Source organism: Ostrea edulis, chromosome 1 (genome assembly GCF_947568905.1).
Source record: "Ostrea edulis chromosome 1, xbOstEdul1.1, whole genome shotgun sequence".
Classification (NCBI taxonomy): domain Eukaryota; kingdom Metazoa; phylum Mollusca; class Bivalvia; order Ostreida; family Ostreidae; genus Ostrea; species Ostrea edulis.
Window position 1 is genome coordinate 25,740,933 of NC_079164.1, and position 21,182 is coordinate 25,762,114.

General features: G+C 35.4%; 1 protein-coding gene and 2 long non-coding RNA genes across 4 annotated transcripts; 2 read left to right on the forward strand and 1 right to left on the reverse strand.

Moving 5' to 3' along the window:
* Nucleotides 1-277: 277 nt before the first annotated feature.
* On the reverse strand, nt 278-5,600 carry LOC130054883 (uncharacterized). 2 transcript variants are annotated; one of them, XR_008803275.1, is made up of 4 exons: nt 5,482-5,600; nt 3,589-3,657; nt 1,819-1,954; nt 278-614 (listed from the first exon to the last, which is right to left on the reverse strand). It is a non-coding gene; the product is annotated as an uncharacterized LOC130054883 (long non-coding RNA). The 2 variants fall into 2 exon arrangements; XR_008803273.1 differs by having other exon boundaries at nt 3,589-3,648; nt 5,482-5,595.
* Nucleotides 5,601-12,791: 7,191 nt separating this feature from the next.
* Nucleotides 12,792-15,754, forward strand: LOC130055144 (uncharacterized). Its single transcript, XR_008803447.1, has 3 exons — nt 12,792-12,930; nt 13,753-13,802; nt 13,954-15,754. It is a non-coding gene; the product is annotated as an uncharacterized LOC130055144 (long non-coding RNA).
* A 67-nt stretch (nt 15,755-15,821) lies between these two features.
* On the forward strand, nt 15,822-17,806 carry LOC125672633 (uncharacterized). The gene is made up of 3 exons (XM_048908829.2): nt 15,822-16,119; nt 16,543-16,636; nt 16,768-17,806. The coding sequence occupies exons 1-3, from the start codon at nt 16,009-16,011 to the stop codon at nt 16,884-16,886; spliced, it is 324 nt and encodes a 107-aa protein (XP_048764786.2). The 5' UTR covers nt 15,822-16,008; the 3' UTR covers nt 16,887-17,806.
* Nucleotides 17,807-21,182: the final 3,376 nt, after the last annotated feature.

A 21,182-nucleotide genomic window follows, 5' to 3' on the forward strand; every position in this document is an offset into this window, starting at 1 on the left:
ACACGATTTCCAAAAAAATAATTTCAACACACATGAATAAAAGACTCTGGGGTATTTGAACTCGAGATCTCTGGTCCACCAGCCCAATGCTTTAACCACTGACCTACGATGATAGACAAACAAATTGTTCGATACAAATGATTTCACAAAACATTTAAATCATCATCTTGTGACGTGGTGTCACACAGAGTATAAATTTTAGTGAAGTGAGCTACCTTACTACCATCATTAAGAAGAAGAAGATCCTTAATTTCACAAGATTCCTCAAAGAACACAATGCATTCGTTCGTGTTTATTGTGTCATTTCATGTTTCACAAAGGTCTGGCATAAACAGTTTCTTCAAAGAATTAAACGGTACAAGGTAGTCTTGTGAGACTGAAACCATCTGTTCACTGTGGCCTCTCACAACAGGTGACCAGCAAGGTAGATATGACTGATAAATATCATCGGGTACCTTTCATATCAATAGACACGTCTAAATATCTTTAGCTCATTTATTCATAATGCTACAGAATATTTATAAAGTCAATTGCATTCCACCAACATTGAGTGGCGTCCCCTGATGTTACATGTTTTGTCTCTGATTTCAACGGTTCACGTGTAGTTCTGCTATCTATAAAGAAACAAACGATTAGTCGTGCTTGTTCTTTAAAAACATAGTTATTTATTAGCATTTACTGTAAACGTTGCATAAAATCTTCGCATCAAACAGAATTTCCAGTCGAACTATCCTTATCACGATCCTACGTGTATCACATTCATGAGGAAATGGCTATCATTACAATTAATAAAGATATCAAAGGCAACAGCATTGAATATATATATATATATATATATATATATATATATATATATATATATATATATTCCCTGGTGGAGAAACTCGAACACTCACAACCAAACATATTTCAATAAGTGAACTGCCGTAAAATGGCTGAAATATTACCAACACTGCGTAAAACCTCAGTCAATTAATCTATATATGTCTAAACATGTCTCTGTAAATTTCCTCACAGTTTGGTATCACGTGTTTTGTATTTATTGATAAATCAATTGGTAATATTGATACCATATATTAACAAATGATTTTACTCTGTGAAGCATTCTTCAATTTTCATTTTAAGGAAGGCAAAGATAACGAACAGTGATCAATCTCATAACTTTTTATAAGCAATACAACACAGAGAGTTGGGCAAACACGGACCCCTGGATATACCAGAGGTGGGATCAGGTGTCTAGGAGGAGTTAGCATCCCCTGACGATCCGACGTGAGCCCTATTTCTTGATCAGGTAAACGGAGTTATCCGTAGTCAAAATCGGGATGCCAAGAACGGCCTAACAATCGGTGTGAAACACGTCAGACAGCATTTCATCCAATGATAGGTTGTGTTGGCAAACTAAATCGTTATAACGACTATAAAATTTCCGAACTGCTGACTTTAAACCAGACTATTGAAACCCCTGCATCATCAACTTGTTTGGCAGTAGCCTGCCTCGATTGAAATACTGACCATACACAGAACAAGCTCTTGCGAATCGAATCAGTTAAAAGATGTAAACACCATATGTAAGTGGTAATGGAATATTGATACATAAATATGGGAAGTTGACGATGGAGAAGTTGAAATCATTATTGTTAGGAAACAACACTAAAAAACTGAAAATTTTAGAATGAAATTTGAGTCCCTGTATTAAATATGATTTAAAATATACATCGGAAAGCTTGCTTTGTAAGACATTAAGCAAATGAAACGTTTTGAAACATTTCTTCATATATCTGTACACAGATGAAAGACTTCTGGATTCAGCTTTCTTACCTTTTCCTGAGAAAGTGTATCAGAAGTATAAGGAAGATGGATACGACGACTATGAGCTCTGTAACCAGTATAACGAATACGTTCATTCCATTCTTTGACGAATATTCATCATAAATCACTATGGTACTGTTGCCTTCTGTGTCGATAGAAAATATTTTTGAGTCAGATGAGCATGCATGTTCATTGGACGACCGACTATTAGAGAAGAATGAAAACATTCTTTAATGAATTTGGCAAAATTATTTTTGACTATCTTTCCCTCGCTACATGTGTGTGCCACGCTTTCTTTCAGATTATTACAAGTTACTAAAACAAACTTTACAGAAAATATTAAATATGATAATTTCTCATGGCTGTATCAACAATTTGCATTTGAATAGTCGGGCATTCCCTGTGTATCCCTGTGCATTCCAAATAATCAAAACTACAGATTTATGCTAGATAACTCACAACTTGCAATCATTTACATTTTGGAAGTAAATTGTAGAAATCGATATAACTAATTTTTAAAATAATTCTTTTGTACATGTTCGTATATCCTAGGAAACTATGAAATCCACAAACGATCAGCAAAGTGAAACAGACAGTGAATTATCTCCCTTTGGCAATGTAATTGTAAACATAGATCAGTGCAAATATCGGGATTAATATGTGCATTGATTATATAGCGCTAACAATAACAGAAATAACTATACATGTTGTGGATAGTCATGAAGACTTTTGAGCTCCTAATTCAATTAAGATATGGTAAATCGTATAGCCTGTTGATATGGGTACATACGGAGACATATATAGTGAGCAGCCATTTAAGGCGATTGTTAAAGGACTTCTATGTAACTAAATCGATTAAGATACTATATCGGGTATAAATTGAATATCCAATCAAGTGTCAATAGCAATGATACTGGTTTATGAAACGTAAACAATCAAGTGACTGGCATATTAATCCCAGTGGTTGAAGAAAGGTGAAGATAACGAACATTGATCAATCTCATAACTCCTATAAATGTGAAGATAACGAACAGTGATCAATCTCATAACTCCTATAAAGGTGAAGATAACGAACAGTGATCAATCTCATAACTCCTATAAGCAATACAAAAGAGTTGAGCAAACACGGACACCTGGACACACCAGAGGTGGGAGTAAGCATCCCCTGTTGACCGGTCACACCTGCCGTGAGCCCTATGTCTTGATCAGGTAAACGGAGTTATCCGTAATCAAAATCAGCGTGCCAAGAACGGCTTAACAATCAGTATGAAAAACATCAGACAGCTTGACCCAATTATAGGTTGTAAAGAGAAATGGCATATGCAACTGTCAGATACAAGTGACTTACTGACAAGATGTATATGCAAGTGGGTTAGGTAAGTGGTATATGCAAGTGGCAAGCTAAAGTTGTTATAGGCAGGTGGCAAGAAGTAAGGCCAGTGGCTATAAACAGTCATAAATCTGACAAGTGCCAGCTGTACATAGGAGTTAAATGTTACACACGAGGCAGGTGTAAAGAATGTTGTGTATATTGCAATTTTTTGTACCTTTTGTATTTGGTTAAACACCAAACAGGTGTTAATTATGTATATATCTTTTGCGACTAGTTGTACCTCTTGCAATTAGAGAGATAAATCTCCAGATAGGTGAAATTTATCAGATTCATCATTGTTCATCAAAACTCGGATGAACCGGGCACGAGCCTAGATTGTCTGCAAACGCCCGGCACGTTACAAAAGTAAATATATGTGTAGATGTACTTGATTCCGCTCTACATACGTATGTTGGCCCCATTAGTTGTCATCTTCTTTTACACACGAGACAGCAAGCAGTCCAAACCTGAAAAATCTCAATATGCAATATAGTAAAACTATGGCATGTCTTTATATTCCTACTGAAAGGTGAAGATGAAAGATGAATACATGATAAAACATAGAAGTATGTGTTTCTCTATTGTTTTGTCTAATATATATTCATTTTGTTTTTAAATCATTCATGAAGGATTGTCACAATCTGGAGGTAAAATACCACAAATTAGACCTATGATTGGCGCTCAGCGCCGTGGCAGTGGGGGCTCTTTATCGTGTCAATGCCTACCGTGATACGGAACCTTGGTTTTTGAAGGTCACATTCGAGAGACCCTTGGTTATCGTAGCCAGGCACTTGACAAAGAAACAGTCACTATCGAAGCTAATCTCTGGGGTTGGAATTGGTTTCCGGGATCGAGAGAACTCGGGGTTTCCTAATTATATTCCTACATCATCATCAGGAGGCGTTTGTATGAAAGAGGCGTATAGGTCTGAGATGGTGGTCATATGCCATTGTATAATTGACGTATGATAAAAATTATTAAATACTGATTAAAATTTCTCAAAACTAAAAATTGTATTCTGTAGTCCATGTATGATGAAATGTTTTTCCCCAATCATAAGACCTGCATGCATTAATGGCGGTGTCAAGTTAGCGTTTATTATTGTCGAAAGGATTTGGTGATGTATGGTTAACCACTATGTTGATAATGAAGTTTTATTTTCAGAATGTCTTAAACAGGGGTAAACTGGCAACGTAATGCAGTCACGTGATGCATTTTTGATAATTCATCTACATATATTCTGTATATCAACACCTTATTGATAATGCTAGCATTCAGTTTTATCTGACAAAATCTATTCCGGAAAACAAGAATGATACGCGTAGCCATGTCCCCCACCGCCGGAAAAAAAAGTTGAAGCACAAAAATTCCATAACTCCTGTAAAATTTCTCGAATCAAAATGATGGCGCAATATGATCAATTGTACATATGGTGACTAACAATCTTACAAAATTGGAACAAAATCCGTACAGCGGTCTCTGAGGAGTTGCGTCCACAAAGTGTTCCAATAATGTAGCATGTACAAATTCAACAAAGTCCCATACAATTTGTCGAATTAAAATGGCGGTGCAATATGGTGACTAATAATCCTACAAAATTTGAACAAAATCGTTTAGCAGTTTCAGAGGAGTTGCATCCACAAAGTCAAGTGAGACGGACGGACGGACGCACGGACACCGGTATTTCTGTGTCTCTTTCCGCGTTGCGGTGGTGAACAGTTAGCTTATGGACATTCTAAGAATTGCAGTTTTAAAACATGTTTAAAATATGCGTGTGTGGATTGATATGTTTTGTTCCACCAATTTGTAGACATTTATCTTATTTATCTATGCTGTGAATATCTTCACGTCTTCCTCGTTCATATGAGAGAACTATAGACATTTTAATATTATCTAATCAAAAAGAAGCAAACGTGCATGCTCTTCTACTTTGATCATACCAATCAGTTAGGAGATTTGATATAAAACAACGATATCAATTTCAAAAGATTTAAAATTTATATCGAAAAGGATTTACCCGGGGAGATTAGGGTTAGAATAGGTCCTCAGTACCCCTTGCTTGTCGTAAGAGGCGACCAAATGGGCCGGTCCTTCGGATGAGAACGGGAAAAAAAACTAGGCCCCGTGTCACAGTAGGTGTGGCACGATTAAAATCTCTCCCTGCTCAAAAACCATAAGCGCCGAGCATAGCCCTAGATTTTGCAGCCCTTCACCGCCAATGGTGACGTCTCCATATGAGTGAAATATTCTCGAGAGGGACGTTAAACAATATTCAATCAATTAATCAAACAGACACTCACCCAGTAAACTCAGAACCTGTGACTTCAGAAAATACCGGTAGTTTGTTAAGGTTGATGAATAACATCCATACAATAAACCTTAAAACACACTTTGTCGGCGTCTATGGTTTTTTTTTTATATTTCCTATCAGAAACAGGAAAAACGCAATTTAATTTGTGTCGTGTTGAAAGTTTTCAGTCCTTCACGTCTGAAATATCTTCCTCTCACGCCAAACATTGCTGTACACTGTGCCGCACAATTACAAGGTAGAAAACCCAACAGTATAGCCACATTGCGTACGTCTATTTGATATAACTTTTGTTGAAAGAAGAAACAGGTTTGAAGTGTGTCGGGGACAATCAATTTCACCGAAAAACATTTGATACAATATCTGCTGCTGTAACGTACATAAAATCATTTTATTTATACTTCACAACTAAAATATATTGAATTAGAAAAAAAACAAAGAGTTTATAAAATATGTATAAACCCAGAGGGAGGGAGAGAAAGAAGTTTAGTGGGGAGATTCTTAAACTTCTTGTCTATAACTTCTTTCGTTTTCACCTTTTCGCCACTAATTTGCATCAAACTGATCGCACCAGCTATACGTATTCGATGCCGGTTTTAATTTTAATCTACTGATGCTACATTCAGTTTGCGGAAAGCATGGTCAGATCAGTAAGCCCGTTATATATGACTTACTTGACTTATTTCCTTCTCTCCCTGTAGAGAATAGTGAACAATTCCTCTCCATTCTGCCCTTTCTGCTATCCTGCTTGTCTCTGTCCAGGTCTTGGATCCAAATTAATTTCAGCCTGTTATATGCCTAGGTATTATAACCGTTGCAGTGCATATGGGTAGTAAACTGGCATGCAATACGCTTCAGTACCCAAATGAAATGCAATTTATTACTATTCAGAGGAGGGGGAGAGGACTACCCCCCATATCCGCCCCCTCATTTCCCCGCGGAAGTTGTCACGATAAAGAATCCTCACTGCCACGGCCCTGAGTGACGTGCATAGGTCTAACTTTGTGGTACTTCACCCAGCGATGTCTCTATAGGAGTGAACAATTTCTCGACGTAAAACAAAGAAAAACTTTCTACAATGTGTATTGGTCATAGATTTTGACAATGAAAATATACGTTTATTTGTTTTAGATGATCAATTCGATCCCGTGGGGATCCGGGTAAGAGTAGGTCCTCAGTACCCCCTGCTTGTCGAAGGGGCAACTAAATGGGGCGGTGTCACAGCAGGTGTGGCACGATATAGATCCCTCCCTGCTCAAAGGCTGTAAGCGCCAAGCATAGGCCTAAATTTTGCAGCCCTTCAACGGCAATGGTGACGTCTCCATATGATTATGAGTGAAAGATCCTCGAGAGGGACGTTAAACAATATTTAATGAATCAATCAATTCGAAAACATTAAAATTTCAAAGGTTATCTTTATTTCGGGAAACCAGGATATATCTTAAGTGACAATAACAGCACGCATATTTAAAGAAAATCGCATGTTTAAGAAATGAGTGATTCCAAAGTTAGAAATAATTTGCTCAAAATCATTTCAATTAAAGAGGGTTAGATAGTTTGTCTGATTGGTTACTTTAAGTATTCACACAGATACTTTGATACATTACACCGGAGGATCTGTCTGATCTGTCAGCTGTGGATATTTCTCTTACAGACTATTTATACAATTCTCAATTGAATTAAGGCGTCCCATACAAAAATAAAGTAAAATAGATGCATAAAATGGCCTTTAGTGTTTTATATGGAAAATCTTTAATGGAAAATATCAGAGAACGAAACGACGTTTAAACCGATACCCAGTAGCCTTCCATATATTTTCATCGAGGCCTGTGTTGAACATCACGAGACTATCACGTGACAATATATATACTTGTAGATCTATATCTTGGATGTTTTAACCATGTTTTATGAACTATTCTAATAGATATTCAGCTATTATTAAGCTATGGATATTTCTGTTACAGACTATTTATGCAATTGTCTAGTAGTAGAGCAATGAACCATTTTCTGCTTGTTAACATATACTTGTAGATCTATATCTTGGATGTTTTAACCATGTTTTATGAACTATTCTAATAGATATTCAGCTATTATTAAGCTATGGATATTTCTGCTACAGACTAGTTATACAATTGTCTATTAGTAGAGAAATGAACCATTTTCTGCTTGTTAACATATACTTGTAGATCTATACCTTGGATGTTTTAACCATGTTTTATGAACTATTCTAATAGATATTCAGCTATTATTAAGCTATGGATATTTCTGCTACAGACTATTTATACAATTGTCTATTAGTAGAGCAATAAACCATTTTCTGCTTGTTAACATATACTTGTAGATCTATATCTTGGATGTTTTAACCATGTTTTATGAACTATTCTAATAGATATTCAGCTATTATTAAGCTATGGATATTTCTGCTACAGACTAGTTATCTTATTGTCTATTAGTAGAGCAATAAACCATTTTCTGCTTGTTAATACATACTTATAGATCTATATCTTGAAAGTTTTTGAACCATGTTTTATGAAATATTGAAATATATATTTATTACTATACAGTAAGATATACAATTTGTGGTACTTTTGATTCCAGGTAAATTGAGAACATAACTAATTTTTAGCAAACTGTGTAGTCAATATCTGCAAGAGTTATCTTTCTTTTTCTGTCCCAAGCACGGCGCCGCGTTGGGAGATTATTTCATTTGTACATAGAGAGCGTCATTATCGTTGAAGCCTGAAAATATTTAGAATATACGGGTGCATGCAGTTAGAAGATAACACCGACGAAGCGTAAATACAGTAAGGGAGTGATTGTAATGGTATTAGTGGATGAGAAAAAATATATATACTGGTCTACAAGGGATGCTTACTCCTCCTAGTCACCTGATCTCACCTCTGATGTGTCCAGGGGTCCGTGTTTGCCTAAGTATCTATTTTGTATTGTTTATGGGATATATGAAATTGATCGCTGTTCCTTGTCTTCGCCTTTCATGCATGTACTTCTTCACTTTCTCTATCAGCTGACCGAAGAAGGGTTCATGTTACGTCACAGCACCACGTGACTACCTGATGAACGAAATGTTTTTCCATGGTCGTTATAACGATCTACTTCGTCAATACAACCTTGCATTGGGTTACATGCTGTCTGACGTGTTTCATACCGATTGTTAAGCCGTTCTTGGCACACTGATTTTGACTGCGGATAACTCCGATTACCTGATCAGGATATAGGGCTCACGGCGGGTGTGACCGGTTAACAAGGAATGCTTACTCCTCCTAGGCACCTGATCCCACCTCTGGTGTGTCCAGGCGTCCGTGTTTGCCCAACTATCTATTTTGTATTGCTTATAGGAGTTATGAGATTGATCACTGTTCGTTATCTTCACCTTGCATTGATCATTGTTCGTTATCTTCATCTTTAATCAAAAGACATCTTTCAATGCTTCTATTTACTTAATTATGTGCTTATACCGGGTAACTACATATGCATGTAATTAAAAATAAAGCAAACTTAAAATCAAATCTGATATATACATCATTTATCTTATGACCGCTCTATCAAAGATTAAGAGGCACTCCTTTTGCGTAGACCTGTTTTTACGCGCTATACCGATCAAACTGCCTGGTGCGATATAGGAACAGTTAAGGTAACTCCATGCTCGCAGTTTTGTCTGATACAAGTTTGAAAAGTGTATTTATTTCCATTTATTAGAGTTAAAACTAATAAATTATCAAATAAAATATATAGGTCACCACACTTTTTAAGATGCGAGACATACATGCAAGGTGAAGATAGCATAAACAGAATCATATCACCGTCAAAAAGTTGCTATTTTCTTTAAATAATATTATCAAAATTTCATAAAAACTGGTTCTGATGATATCATAGGATTCCTAACAATTTCCTGAAACTGTTTCTTCACAAACAAATATACAAAGTGTCTGTAAAAAAAATATATAAAGGAAATCTATCGCATAATAGATTTGAATCAATGAAAAGAGTTATATCCCTTGGATTCAATATTTTTTAACATGCAAGGTGAAGATAACAAACAGTGATCAATCTCATAACTCCTATAAGCAATACAAAATAGATAGTTGGGCAAACACGGACGCCTGGACACACCAGAGGTGGGATCAGGTGCCTAGGAGGAGTAAGCATCCCCTGTTGACCGGTCACACTCGCCGTGAGTCCTATATCCTGATCAGGTAAACGGAGTTATCCGCAGTCAAAATCAGTGTGCCAAGAACGGCTTAATAATCGGTATGAAACACGTCAGACAGCATTTGACCCAATGCGAGGTTGTACTGACGAAGTAGATCGTTATAACGACCATAGAATTTGCGAAATGCTGCCTTCAATCGAGACTGTTGAAATCCCTGTCCATCGACTTGTTTGTCAGTAACTTACCTCGATTTAAAAAGTGACTATATACAGAACAAACTCTTGCATGAAAGGTGAAGATAACGAACAGTGATCAATCTCATAACTCCTAATAGCAATACAAAATAGATAGTTGGACAAACACGGACCCCATGACACAACATAATTTGGACTTCTGAAATAGTTTATTTTTAACAAGGTTTTTAACAATACCTATCGGAAAAGACCCTAACAAAAAATTATGTATAGATCTGAATAAATCATTGATTTTGCAAAATCTGATGACATCAAGTGAGGGTGAAATTACTGTTGAACTGAATATATTTCGTATTATCGCAATTCACCTTTGAATTAGAACGCTTTGGCCGATATAGTATTGCGTTGTGTGACGACACAATTGAATCTGTTTGTAATACAATTGCGAAATGCAACAGAAACTCTCATTGGTCCATATGTATAAGTCCGCCCAAATTCCCTAATACAGGAGTAGTCAGCATCTGAAAACATGACGGCCAGATGCTAGATGGGGAAAAAACTTCAAAGGAAGAAAGAGAAAAAGTTGTATTCTTGTGTTGTTGTCTCATAAATTTAATATAAAAAAAATTCCTAAGATATTTTCCTACTATACTTGTGTCCAAACATACCTTCAAATACTTATTAAAGCCCCTTACGACCCAAAAACTCGATCACAGCTTTTGATGATTTCGTTCGTAGATGTAGCCATGTTAGGTAGCCAGTCAATTCGAATCCCGGTTCAATTCCATATTGGCACAATAGCGTCTAGATATGTACTAATACCCCACAAATATTTTAGCTAAATTGTTTAAATAATATACCACCCCAGTCCTATTAAATGATAATTATTCAAATAGCTAAACTCACGGCGCGGCAGTGCGGCTTTCATTAGTCATGAGCGGCCGCGCCGGCCGGTCTCCATCTAATGGGCTTATGTAGCATTTTCGTTCATATAGAGCTTATTTTACCTTTACAAAAACTGGTACAAAAATGCTTGAATTTCTATTAATGTTGATAATAAATGAAGAGTGAATACATAACTTACAACCGATTTTATGAATAGATATCAATAGCAAGAGTTCGAATTGACCGGCTACGTCAACATACGAAATCATTTGAAGCTGCGAGTTTTCGGGTGGTGTGTGGCTTTAATGAATATTTGAAGGTATGTTTGGACGCAAGTATATACACTGTAGTAGGAAAATATCTTAAGATTTTTTTATATTGAGTTTATGAGACAGCAACACAAGGATACACCGATTTCAGGCCTCAACCGTCCGCAGCTTTTTGTGACCCGTAAATGGAAGGTTTTTATAAGAGGTGGGTCTTTTCAGAGAGCTATGTAAAGTTCTCCAGCAACACTGAATCCGCTCGAGAAAGTCGGCGGGCTGTAATCGGCCGGTCCTAGTAAACAGAGTACGATAGAGTACTTTAGAGTACGCTACTAAAATTTCATAATTTAATGCAATTTAACTGCTGTTCGTAGATGTTCTTACTTTAGTTTAACCTAATAAATGTATATCTGGAATATATTGTGTTTGTTTTCATTATTTTAGGAATTATTGTAAGTTAAAGTTTACCGTTTGATTCCGATCCCGATCTTTAATACTTTTTCAAAACAAACTACTAATAATCGGGATCGGGATGCCGTAAATCTTCAATACATTTAATGTTTTCTGGTCAAAATATCGCTAAAATACCAAATACTTTTGACAAATATTGTACTTTTATTTTATAATCATCTTTATTTAAGCGTTATACATACAAATAAACAATTGAATTGCATTAAATATTGAAATTTTACTAGCGTACTCTAAAGTACTATATCGTACTCTAACATACTCTGTTTAGTAGTACCCGTAATCGGCCAATGAAAACTCTTGTTGTATTACATCAAACATGTCATTCAAATTGTTCAATCGTCTCATTCAATTGTGTCGTCACACACCGCAATACTATATCGGGTAAAGCGTTCTAATTCAAAGGTGAAATGCGATAAATAATCTCTCTCTCTCTCTCTCTCTCTCTCTCTCTCTCTCTCTCTCTCTCTCTCTCAAAAAGACGTTTTGCGCGCATCAGTAGAGCAATAATTCAAATATTGTGCTCATTAGTTGAATAATGAGCAAATTAATTGAGCTATTGTTCTCTTCAATTAAATTATAACACATATGAATTGAATTGGTGATATAATCAATTCACTTGAAGAGAGCAACAATTCAATCATAGCGCGTATCAATTCAACATAATAATTAATATTAATTCAGCAGAATAATTAATTCTATCAACAATTCAATTAAATTCGATTATTAAATTTCATGATACCATTAATTATTTGAATAATTAAAGATATCTTCAATTAGAGTTCATGTTAATTTAGTGTCCCATATATGAAAGGCATTTGATATCATATTTGAAGTCTACATGTATATCTATATATTTAAATCCAATATATCTTTGTATATTGTTTCTCAACATGATTAATTCAAAGTCCTTCAAATGACAGAGTTCATCATATTTGGGTGCAATTATGTGTGAGCTTGTAAGATATCTTTTTTAAACATTAAAGGTTTTCTGTGCACCTCTCTTAACCTGTGTATGGTAACCACGGATTTGAACGCCTACCATATAAATATCATTTATTGTAGAAATACCCCAGTCCTTGGAGATGGACACGTTTTATGGCCAATAATTATCAATTTCCTTGTTTCAATATGAAAAATAAAATGCGGAAACCTTTCATCCTGAAAATCTAATATGAGACGATGATACAAAGAAAAGCACATGTGGGTTATCCAATCCCCCTCAACAGGGACAAAAATAGCCTTCGATTCGTATACATGTTAAACAAGATTGATGTACATCACACATAGAGGAAGTATTTCATAATGTATTTGAAAATTGATAAACGTGATATCAAATGCGGCAAGCATCATAATTCTTGATGACCCGATTGAAAGATGATTACCACTTATTTGATACTAATCAGTTTCTTTACAATATGTACTGAAAGTACGGAAGATTGTCCTGATCAGAAATGGTAAGATTTCTCTTTTTGTACTTTGACAGTAGTCAATTTGTCGATGTCTTGCAGGTAACAATAACACTTTTGTGGTAGAGAGGTGTCCCGTAGTCTTATGTGTAGCATCCATAAAAAATTCTTATCTAATGTACTCTTCTATAGAGGCGGATAGATAACTTAAAATCAATCTGTTGTATTTAGATTTAGACCCTGAGAGACTCTTTTAATGTATTTCCCTGGGAATTACCGTATGTAATTTTATGGGGGGATGGCTGTAGGGCTCTTATCGGGTGTATTTTTGTGGGCGGTTGAAAGAGTCTTATTCTAGGAGTATTTACTTGGAGAAAAGAACTGTAACAGTAGTGAGTATCGTTTCATTGGATACGTTCATACATGTATATCAAAGGATATGTTAATGCATCTATCTATCTATCTCTCTATCTATCTATCTATCTATCTATCTCTATCTATCTATCTATCTATTTATATATCTATCTATATCTATCTATCTATATCTCTATCTCTCTCTCTCTCTCTCTCTCTCTCTCTCTCTCTCTCTCTCTCTCTCTCTCTCTATATATATATATATATATATATATATATATACATGTATATATATGCATATCTTCATAGTTCATTGAATTGTGGACACATCGTAGAAAAAAGGAATTATATTACTGGCATTTCAGTAACTGTTATTCTGTTCATAGCTAAGTGTATATAGGAAGACAAAATGCATGTAATTTTGTATACTTTGAAAACATGATATGTGTCCTTTAATAGCTATATACTTTCTTCACGCTTGCATCTATGTACATGTAATGATGAATTATATTTTAGGCCAAGCTGTAATGAAAATTGCAAAGCTACAGAAAAAAAGAGTTGTGAACGTACGTCATTACTACTTAGTAGAATGTTGGAATTCTTAACACAAATAATGTACAGACTGTATATGAGATACTGATTTCTATGCAATAAAACGTCATATAGTACCACTTTTATTCCTGTCTCATTTTGATGTTTTCATTTCAACCTTTTCAGCGTGCGAAGTCGGTACATTTGGTGAAAATTGTTCAGAGTCATGTCCGCCGGACCGTCACGGAGATAAATGTTATTTTGTGTGTAACTGTACAGAGGGAGAAGTTTGTGATAGACGGTACGGCTGTGTGGAGAACAGAACGGACGACATCGCGGGGATAACTACATACAAATACGTACAAGTAACATCAAAGGATTCTCTCAGTACAACTGCACCAAAGTCTAAATATTCCCAAACGTCAATCTCTCCTGAAGGTGAATTTAAATGCTATTTACATACGCCACTTTTCTCAGTAATACGTAACGTTTCATGATATTTCAAGTACAATTCACTTGTTTCTACAAAAAAAATTGGGTTGGACATTACGAGGTTTAGGGTTTAGAGTCAGCATAATTTAATTCAGATTCTCTATTTCCTTAAGCTATACAACTCATCGGTTATAAATACAAAATATTTACAAATATATACAAATAAGAAGTGGACGGCGAGTAGACACACAGATCCATACAATGTACATGTACATCCCATAATCCCTGGTTGTGGCAAGTAAAAATGTAGAATCAGCTCTTATATAGGGCAGAATGTTATATTAAAAAAACACACGCGCGCCATGTTAATATAAACCCAAATAATTCGAAGATATCTTTAATTATTTGAAGATAACATCAATCGCGCTCAATAATTGAATTGATACGGGTATCAAATCAAATCAATTACTGTGGAATTATTGCTCGCAGAATTTAATTTGGAGCTTGATATAAATCATTTGACGATCTCGTTAGTTTCATTGAGGATATCTTTAAATTACTTTCAACGATTTTATGTATGGAATTAATGTGCGCCATGATTCTTTTAAAGAGAGCATCAATTCAATTAAAGAGATAATTAATTCAAGTGTGTAAATTGTGAATTGAAGATATCTCTAATTAGATAGTCACTCTCTCTAAAAGAATTATTGCACACATCAATTCAATTACTGATACCATTCATTCAATTGATTAACTGATTGTATCTTGTTTAACGTCCCTCTCGAGAATTTTTCACTCATATGGAGACGTCACAAATACCGGTGAAGGGCTTCAAATTTAGGCCTATGCTCGGGGATTATGGCCATTGAGCAGTGAGTGCTCTTTAGCGTGCTACACCTACTGTGACATGAGACATCCGTATTTAACGTCATCTTGGAACCCCGACCTTCAATATGTGGTGCGAACGATCTACCTCTAGACCACCGCGGCGGTTTCATTCAACTAAAGAGAACGATAATTCAATTATTGCGAGCATTGATTGAATCGAGTTATTGGGGCGGTCCTTCAGATGAGACCGCAAAAACCCAGGCCCCATGTCACAGCAGGTGTAACACGATAAAGATTCCTTCCTGCTCAAAGGCAGTAAACGCCAAACATAGGCCTACATTTTGAAACCCTTCACCGGCAATTGTGACGTCTCCATGTGAGTGAAATATTCCCGTTAAGCAATACAACCAGTCAATCGAATCGATGCGTGTATTAACTGAATTACTGCTCTCTTAATTGAATTACAACAGACACCAATTCAATTGTCTATCGTCTATTCATTTGAAGAGAGCAACAATTCAAGTATAGCGCGTATCAGTTCATCAGAATAATTAATGCTATCAACAATTCAATCAATGCGCGCAATGATATAATTAATCATTTGAAGAGATTACTCGAATGGATGCTCACATCAAATGAAGTGATGATATATTCAAATGATTAAAGATATTTTCAGTTATTTGAGTTTGTTAATCTGGTGCGCCATAAGCAACTCTACACCCTGAAGAGGGATAATATATATATTATATACATATATATATATATATATATATATATATATATATATATATATATATATATCAATATATATATCACTGTATCACGTCCAAAACTGTATTAATGAAAATGGATAATTTTAGTTTCGGTTATCTCACGTCTCCACCGGAACTATAAAAAAAATACAGAATTTATAGTTCCGTGTAATCATAATACCTTACGTTGTACGCAAAATGTTTTTGTTGTTTTAATGCTCCAAAAACAATGTATTCCGTCAACGGGAGAAAATTCATGGAGGGTCCTATTTACGGAGAAACTATCAACGAGTTGTTGGGACCAGACACAATTGAAATACTTCGAGAGGCAGGAGTTTCGGTATTTATTGAGTGCTAGTGCTTGAAACAGCTGATCAAAGTTTAATATGAAACTAGTCATATTACATACTGTCTAGATTTCTCATTATATATAATTATGTAAGTACTCTCTCCTGAAGGTGTGTAAAGTTTCATGTCAGTTGAAAAAGAAAAAGAAAAACAGAAAACCCGATTGGTATCTATTCATAGTTCCATAATTGACTGCTTCCGATGCATTTCTAAGCACCATTTTTAAATTTTATTTATTATCATTATTATTAACATTTTATCTTTATTGAAAATCCACACCTTTTGTTTGCATTGGTTTTTGTGACGAGGAACATGGATATTTTGATATGAGTTTCCAAGATTAAGTTGTAAATAGTTATCGTATAAAATGCTGTTACGGTCATTAGCTTTTACTATCATTTTCATTTTCCTCTAGAGTTGTAGATCAGTGTTCAATGTCGATGTTTTAAAGGAGAAACTTAGCAAAGGGGTTGCTGAAGTTTTTAATGATGATATATTCCGTCCAAATGGTAAGCCAGCAATGACATTTTGAGATATTTATTCAAAATTGACTGATGACTACTATATTAATTATTTATTTTCATGTGCATGTCATTGACTTTATATATCATTTCCTACAACTCAATATCTCATATTGTAGTGTCTCAGAAAAGAATGGCCAAATCAACTCGGGAGCAAATGACTTGCGAGACACCATCTAACAATACAAGTGAAGCAGTTATGAGGAACAAAAGGACTAAAAAAGTCTCTGTTTTCTGATCAGGTTGATAGTAATGAAGATAAAATGTTTTCACAAAATATAACATGTTAATATCAATAGACTGCTGTCTTTACCAATAGTGTAGTTTAGGTTTAAGTATAATATAGTAAAAACAGGATGTGTTGCAATATGTCTGTCCCACCTGGTCCGTAAATGGGCAAGTGCAATCTGGGCAGTAATCCGTCAACAGAATGTTTATGTGGTCGAGGGTAAAGCACCTGACTGATAATTTTGCACTGTATATACAGTATGGTATGGTACAGAGATTTCAATAGTATTGTTTAAAGTCAGCATTTCGAAAATTATATGGTCATCATAGCGATCTAATTTATCAATACAACTTATCATTACGTTAAATGCTGTCTGACGTGTTTCATACCGATTGTTATAACGTTTTTGGCACACTGATTTTGAGTGCGGATAACTTCGTTTTCACGATCAGGATATAGGGCTACCTGCTTGTGTGACCAGTTGGCAGAGATTGCTTACTCCTCCTAGGCACCTGATTCCACCTCTGGTGTGTCCAGGGATCCGTGTTTGCCCAACTATCTAATTTGTATTGCTTATAGGAGTTGTGAGATTGATCATTTTTCCATATCTGATATGTATATTTATTTATTTATTCATTTTGTATAGGATCTTCTATAGTTTGTAATTTTATATGTGATTTCAACCAGTTGTGTAACTTCTATCCCCGAGTTGTGGCGAGTTGGATATAAATCATGTCAAACCACAAATCATGGAAGATTTTTTTCACATTAAGCTAACAACCCCCCCCCCCCCCCCCACCTGTTATTCATTTACGATACTGCATTGCTGGAAATTTTGCTTTTGCTTCTTGATATTTTGTAAAACCACCCTACGTAAAATTGAAGTTTTATGTAATAGGCGATATCCACTGAATAAAGGAGTAAACATGTGATGTATGTGGGTGTGAATGCGTGTGTTATTCATAGGGGAAAATTGACACTGTACGGAGTTTGAGGCGACATTCAGTTTGCGGAAAGCGTGGTCGGAGACTGAGTGCAGTAAGCCTGTTATATATGACTTGCTTGATTTACTTCCTTCTTATCCTGTGGAGAATAAGGTCGCGAAAAATTCCTCCCCATTTTGTCCTTCGTTCTGCTATCCTGCTTCCCTCTGTCCAGGTCTTAGCCTAGTATTATATTTGTATGATTGTATTATAACTGTTGTAGTGCATATGGGTAGTAAACTGGCATGCATTACGCTTCAATACTCAAAATGAATTGCAATTTATTACTATTCTGGGAAAGGGGAGGGAGGGGGAGAGGGCAACCACAATGTCCGCCCCCTCATGTCGCCGCGGGAGTTCTCATGATAAAGAAACCTAACTGCCACGGCCCCGAGTGAAGTGTATAGATCTAACTTTGTGGTACTTCACCCAGCGGCGTCTCTACAGGAGTGAACAATTTCTCGACGTAAAACAAACAAAAACTTTTTACAATTTGTATTCGTTATAAATTTTGACAATGAAAATATACGTTTATTTGATTTAGATGATCAATTCGAAAACAGACTCCAAAACATTAAGATTTCAATGGTTATCTTTATTTTAGGAAACCAGGATAGATTTTGAAAATAGAAACTAAGACTTTAAACGTCACAATAAGAGCACTCATATTAAAACAAATTGCATGTTTTAGAAATGAGTGATTCCAAAGTTAGAACATCTTCGCTAGCCAAGGGTGACGATACACGGTGAAAGAGGAACACCGTGTATCGTCACACTTGGCTAGCGAAGATGAAGTTAGAAATAACTTCCCCAAAGTTATTTCAATTAAAGAGGGTTAGATAGTTTGTTTTATTAGTTACTAAGTATTCACACAGATATATTACACCGGAGGATCTGTTTGGTACAAATATAGTTGATCGGATTATACTTTGTAGTAAGGAGATCACAGTTTTTCATAATGAAATAGTAAGCTATGAGTATTTCTGCTACAGACTACTTATCCAATTGTCTGTAAGTAGAGAAATAAACCATTTTCTGCTTGTTAATACATACTTATAGATCTATATCTTGAAAGTTTTTGAACCATGTTTTATGAAATATTGAAATATATATTTATTACTATACAGTAAGATATACAGTTTGTGGTACTTTTGATTCCAGGTAAATCGATAACATAACTACTTTTTAGCAAACTGTGTAGTCAATATCTGCAAGAGTTATCTTTCTTTTTCTGTTCCAAGCACGGTGCCGCGTTGGGAGATTATTTCATTTGTACATAAAGAGCGTCATTATCGCGGAAGCCTGAAAATGTTTAGAATATACGGGTGCATGCAGTTAGAAGATAACACCGACGAAGCGTAAATACAGTAAGGGAGTGATTGTAATGGTATTAGTGGATGAGAAAATGTATATATACTGTCGACAAGGGATGCTTACTGCTCCTAGGCACCTAATCTCACCTCTGATGTGTCCAGGGGTCCGTGTTTGCCCAACTATCTATTTTGTGTTGTTTATGGGATATATGAAATTGTTCGCTGTTCCTTGTCTTCGCCTTTCATGCATGTACTTCTTCAATTTCTCTATCAGCTGACCGGAGAAGAGCGCATGTGACGTCACAGCACCACGTGACTACCTGATGAACGAAATGTTTGCCATCGTTGTTATAACGATCTAGTTCGTCAATACAACCTCGCATTGGGTCAAATGCTGTCTGACGTGTTTCATACCAATTGTTAAGCCGTTCTTGGCACACTGATTTTGACTGCGGATAACTCCGATTACCTGATCAGGATATAGGGCTCACGGCGGGTGTGACCGGTCAAGAAGGAATGCTTACTCCTCCTAGGCATCTGATCCCACCTCTGGTGTGTCCAGGGATCCGTGTTTGCCCAACTATTTATTTTGTATTGCTTATAGGTAACTCGGGTTTAATTTATAAAATCGTATTGTAGCTATTTATCGCAGTATTTCGACGAAATAAGTATTAGAATTAATCCCTATATGCATAAGGAAAACAAATTGTATATGATTTAATGAACTTTGGAAACATGCGATATGTCCTTTAAATATTGCGCAAGAGCTTTTAGGCAATGTAAATCCCTCTACTAGTCAAACCATGGAAACCTGGATACTAGCATCATATCATAGCATGACTTGTCCAATTTCAGTGTGGGAGAATCTAAAGTACACGTGGATATCTTATGTTTATCAAGGAAACCGTAAAACGTATCATCTAATTTGTGTTAGTAGAATACTTAATCCTTTTGATTAATTAACAAGCTATAATTAACAGTGCAATCTCTTACATTTCACTTTTCATGTAAGGAGGGGCAATATGTCACAAATTTAAACATCATAGAAAATATACACGTTCATAATATTTTAGGAGTTCCTAATATTTCAGGAGTTCCTACTATTTTAGGAATTTAACAGCTTTGGTTTACAACCAGAATATGCCCCCAAAATATAATATATTAACCTATACGTCCATTTTTGTGCATTAATTCTCATAACGTCAACATCATGACGTAAGAATCATGACGTTATATAGTTTTAATGCTGAAAAAACAACAACAAGTTTAAACGACTGTAAAATGAAATCTAGAAAAGATATTGTTATAAAATAAATTGTTCTATAACCTATCAATCTTTGAGCATCAACTGTGAAAGTATCATTTATTTTGGCGAAAGGGCCAATTTTAGTACTTTATGGCTTTAGTTCTTTCTGTCAAAACTGTACAACCTCTGATATATTGATCATTCATTTATTAGTAACCTCATGGGACATAATTACTGTACAAAAGCCTTTGAAAATTTGACTTGTAAATCTTCTAACGTTGTCTTTGCAATTGAATGTAATCTTTGTGGGTTTATCTATATCGAGGAAACTAAGGGGTCATTAAATAAAAGAATACCAGGACACAGGTTTTAAATCAATAATGCTGGTAATCAACATCCCTAGATGCTGGAGTTCCCCATTCACAACATCTTCGTCGTCTTTGGTGATCAAGTCTTCAAACAGTCAGTTGGAATTCACATGGGCACGAATTGTGCTCTTTAATCAGTTGAAGATTTTATTCATGTATCTTACTGTGGCCTTCAACTCGACATTTAGATATATATCGACATTTTATATCTTAAAAATACATATTTTCATTCAAAACTTGATTTCACATATCCCAGTAAACTGAAAATAAGACACCACAGAGTCTTCCACATATGCTTCATACATGGATATTTTTATATTGAACATAGATGTTAACGGCAAACTAACAACTCAATTTTATGACAAACGGGAAATCTTCAGCTTCTCCATCGTCAC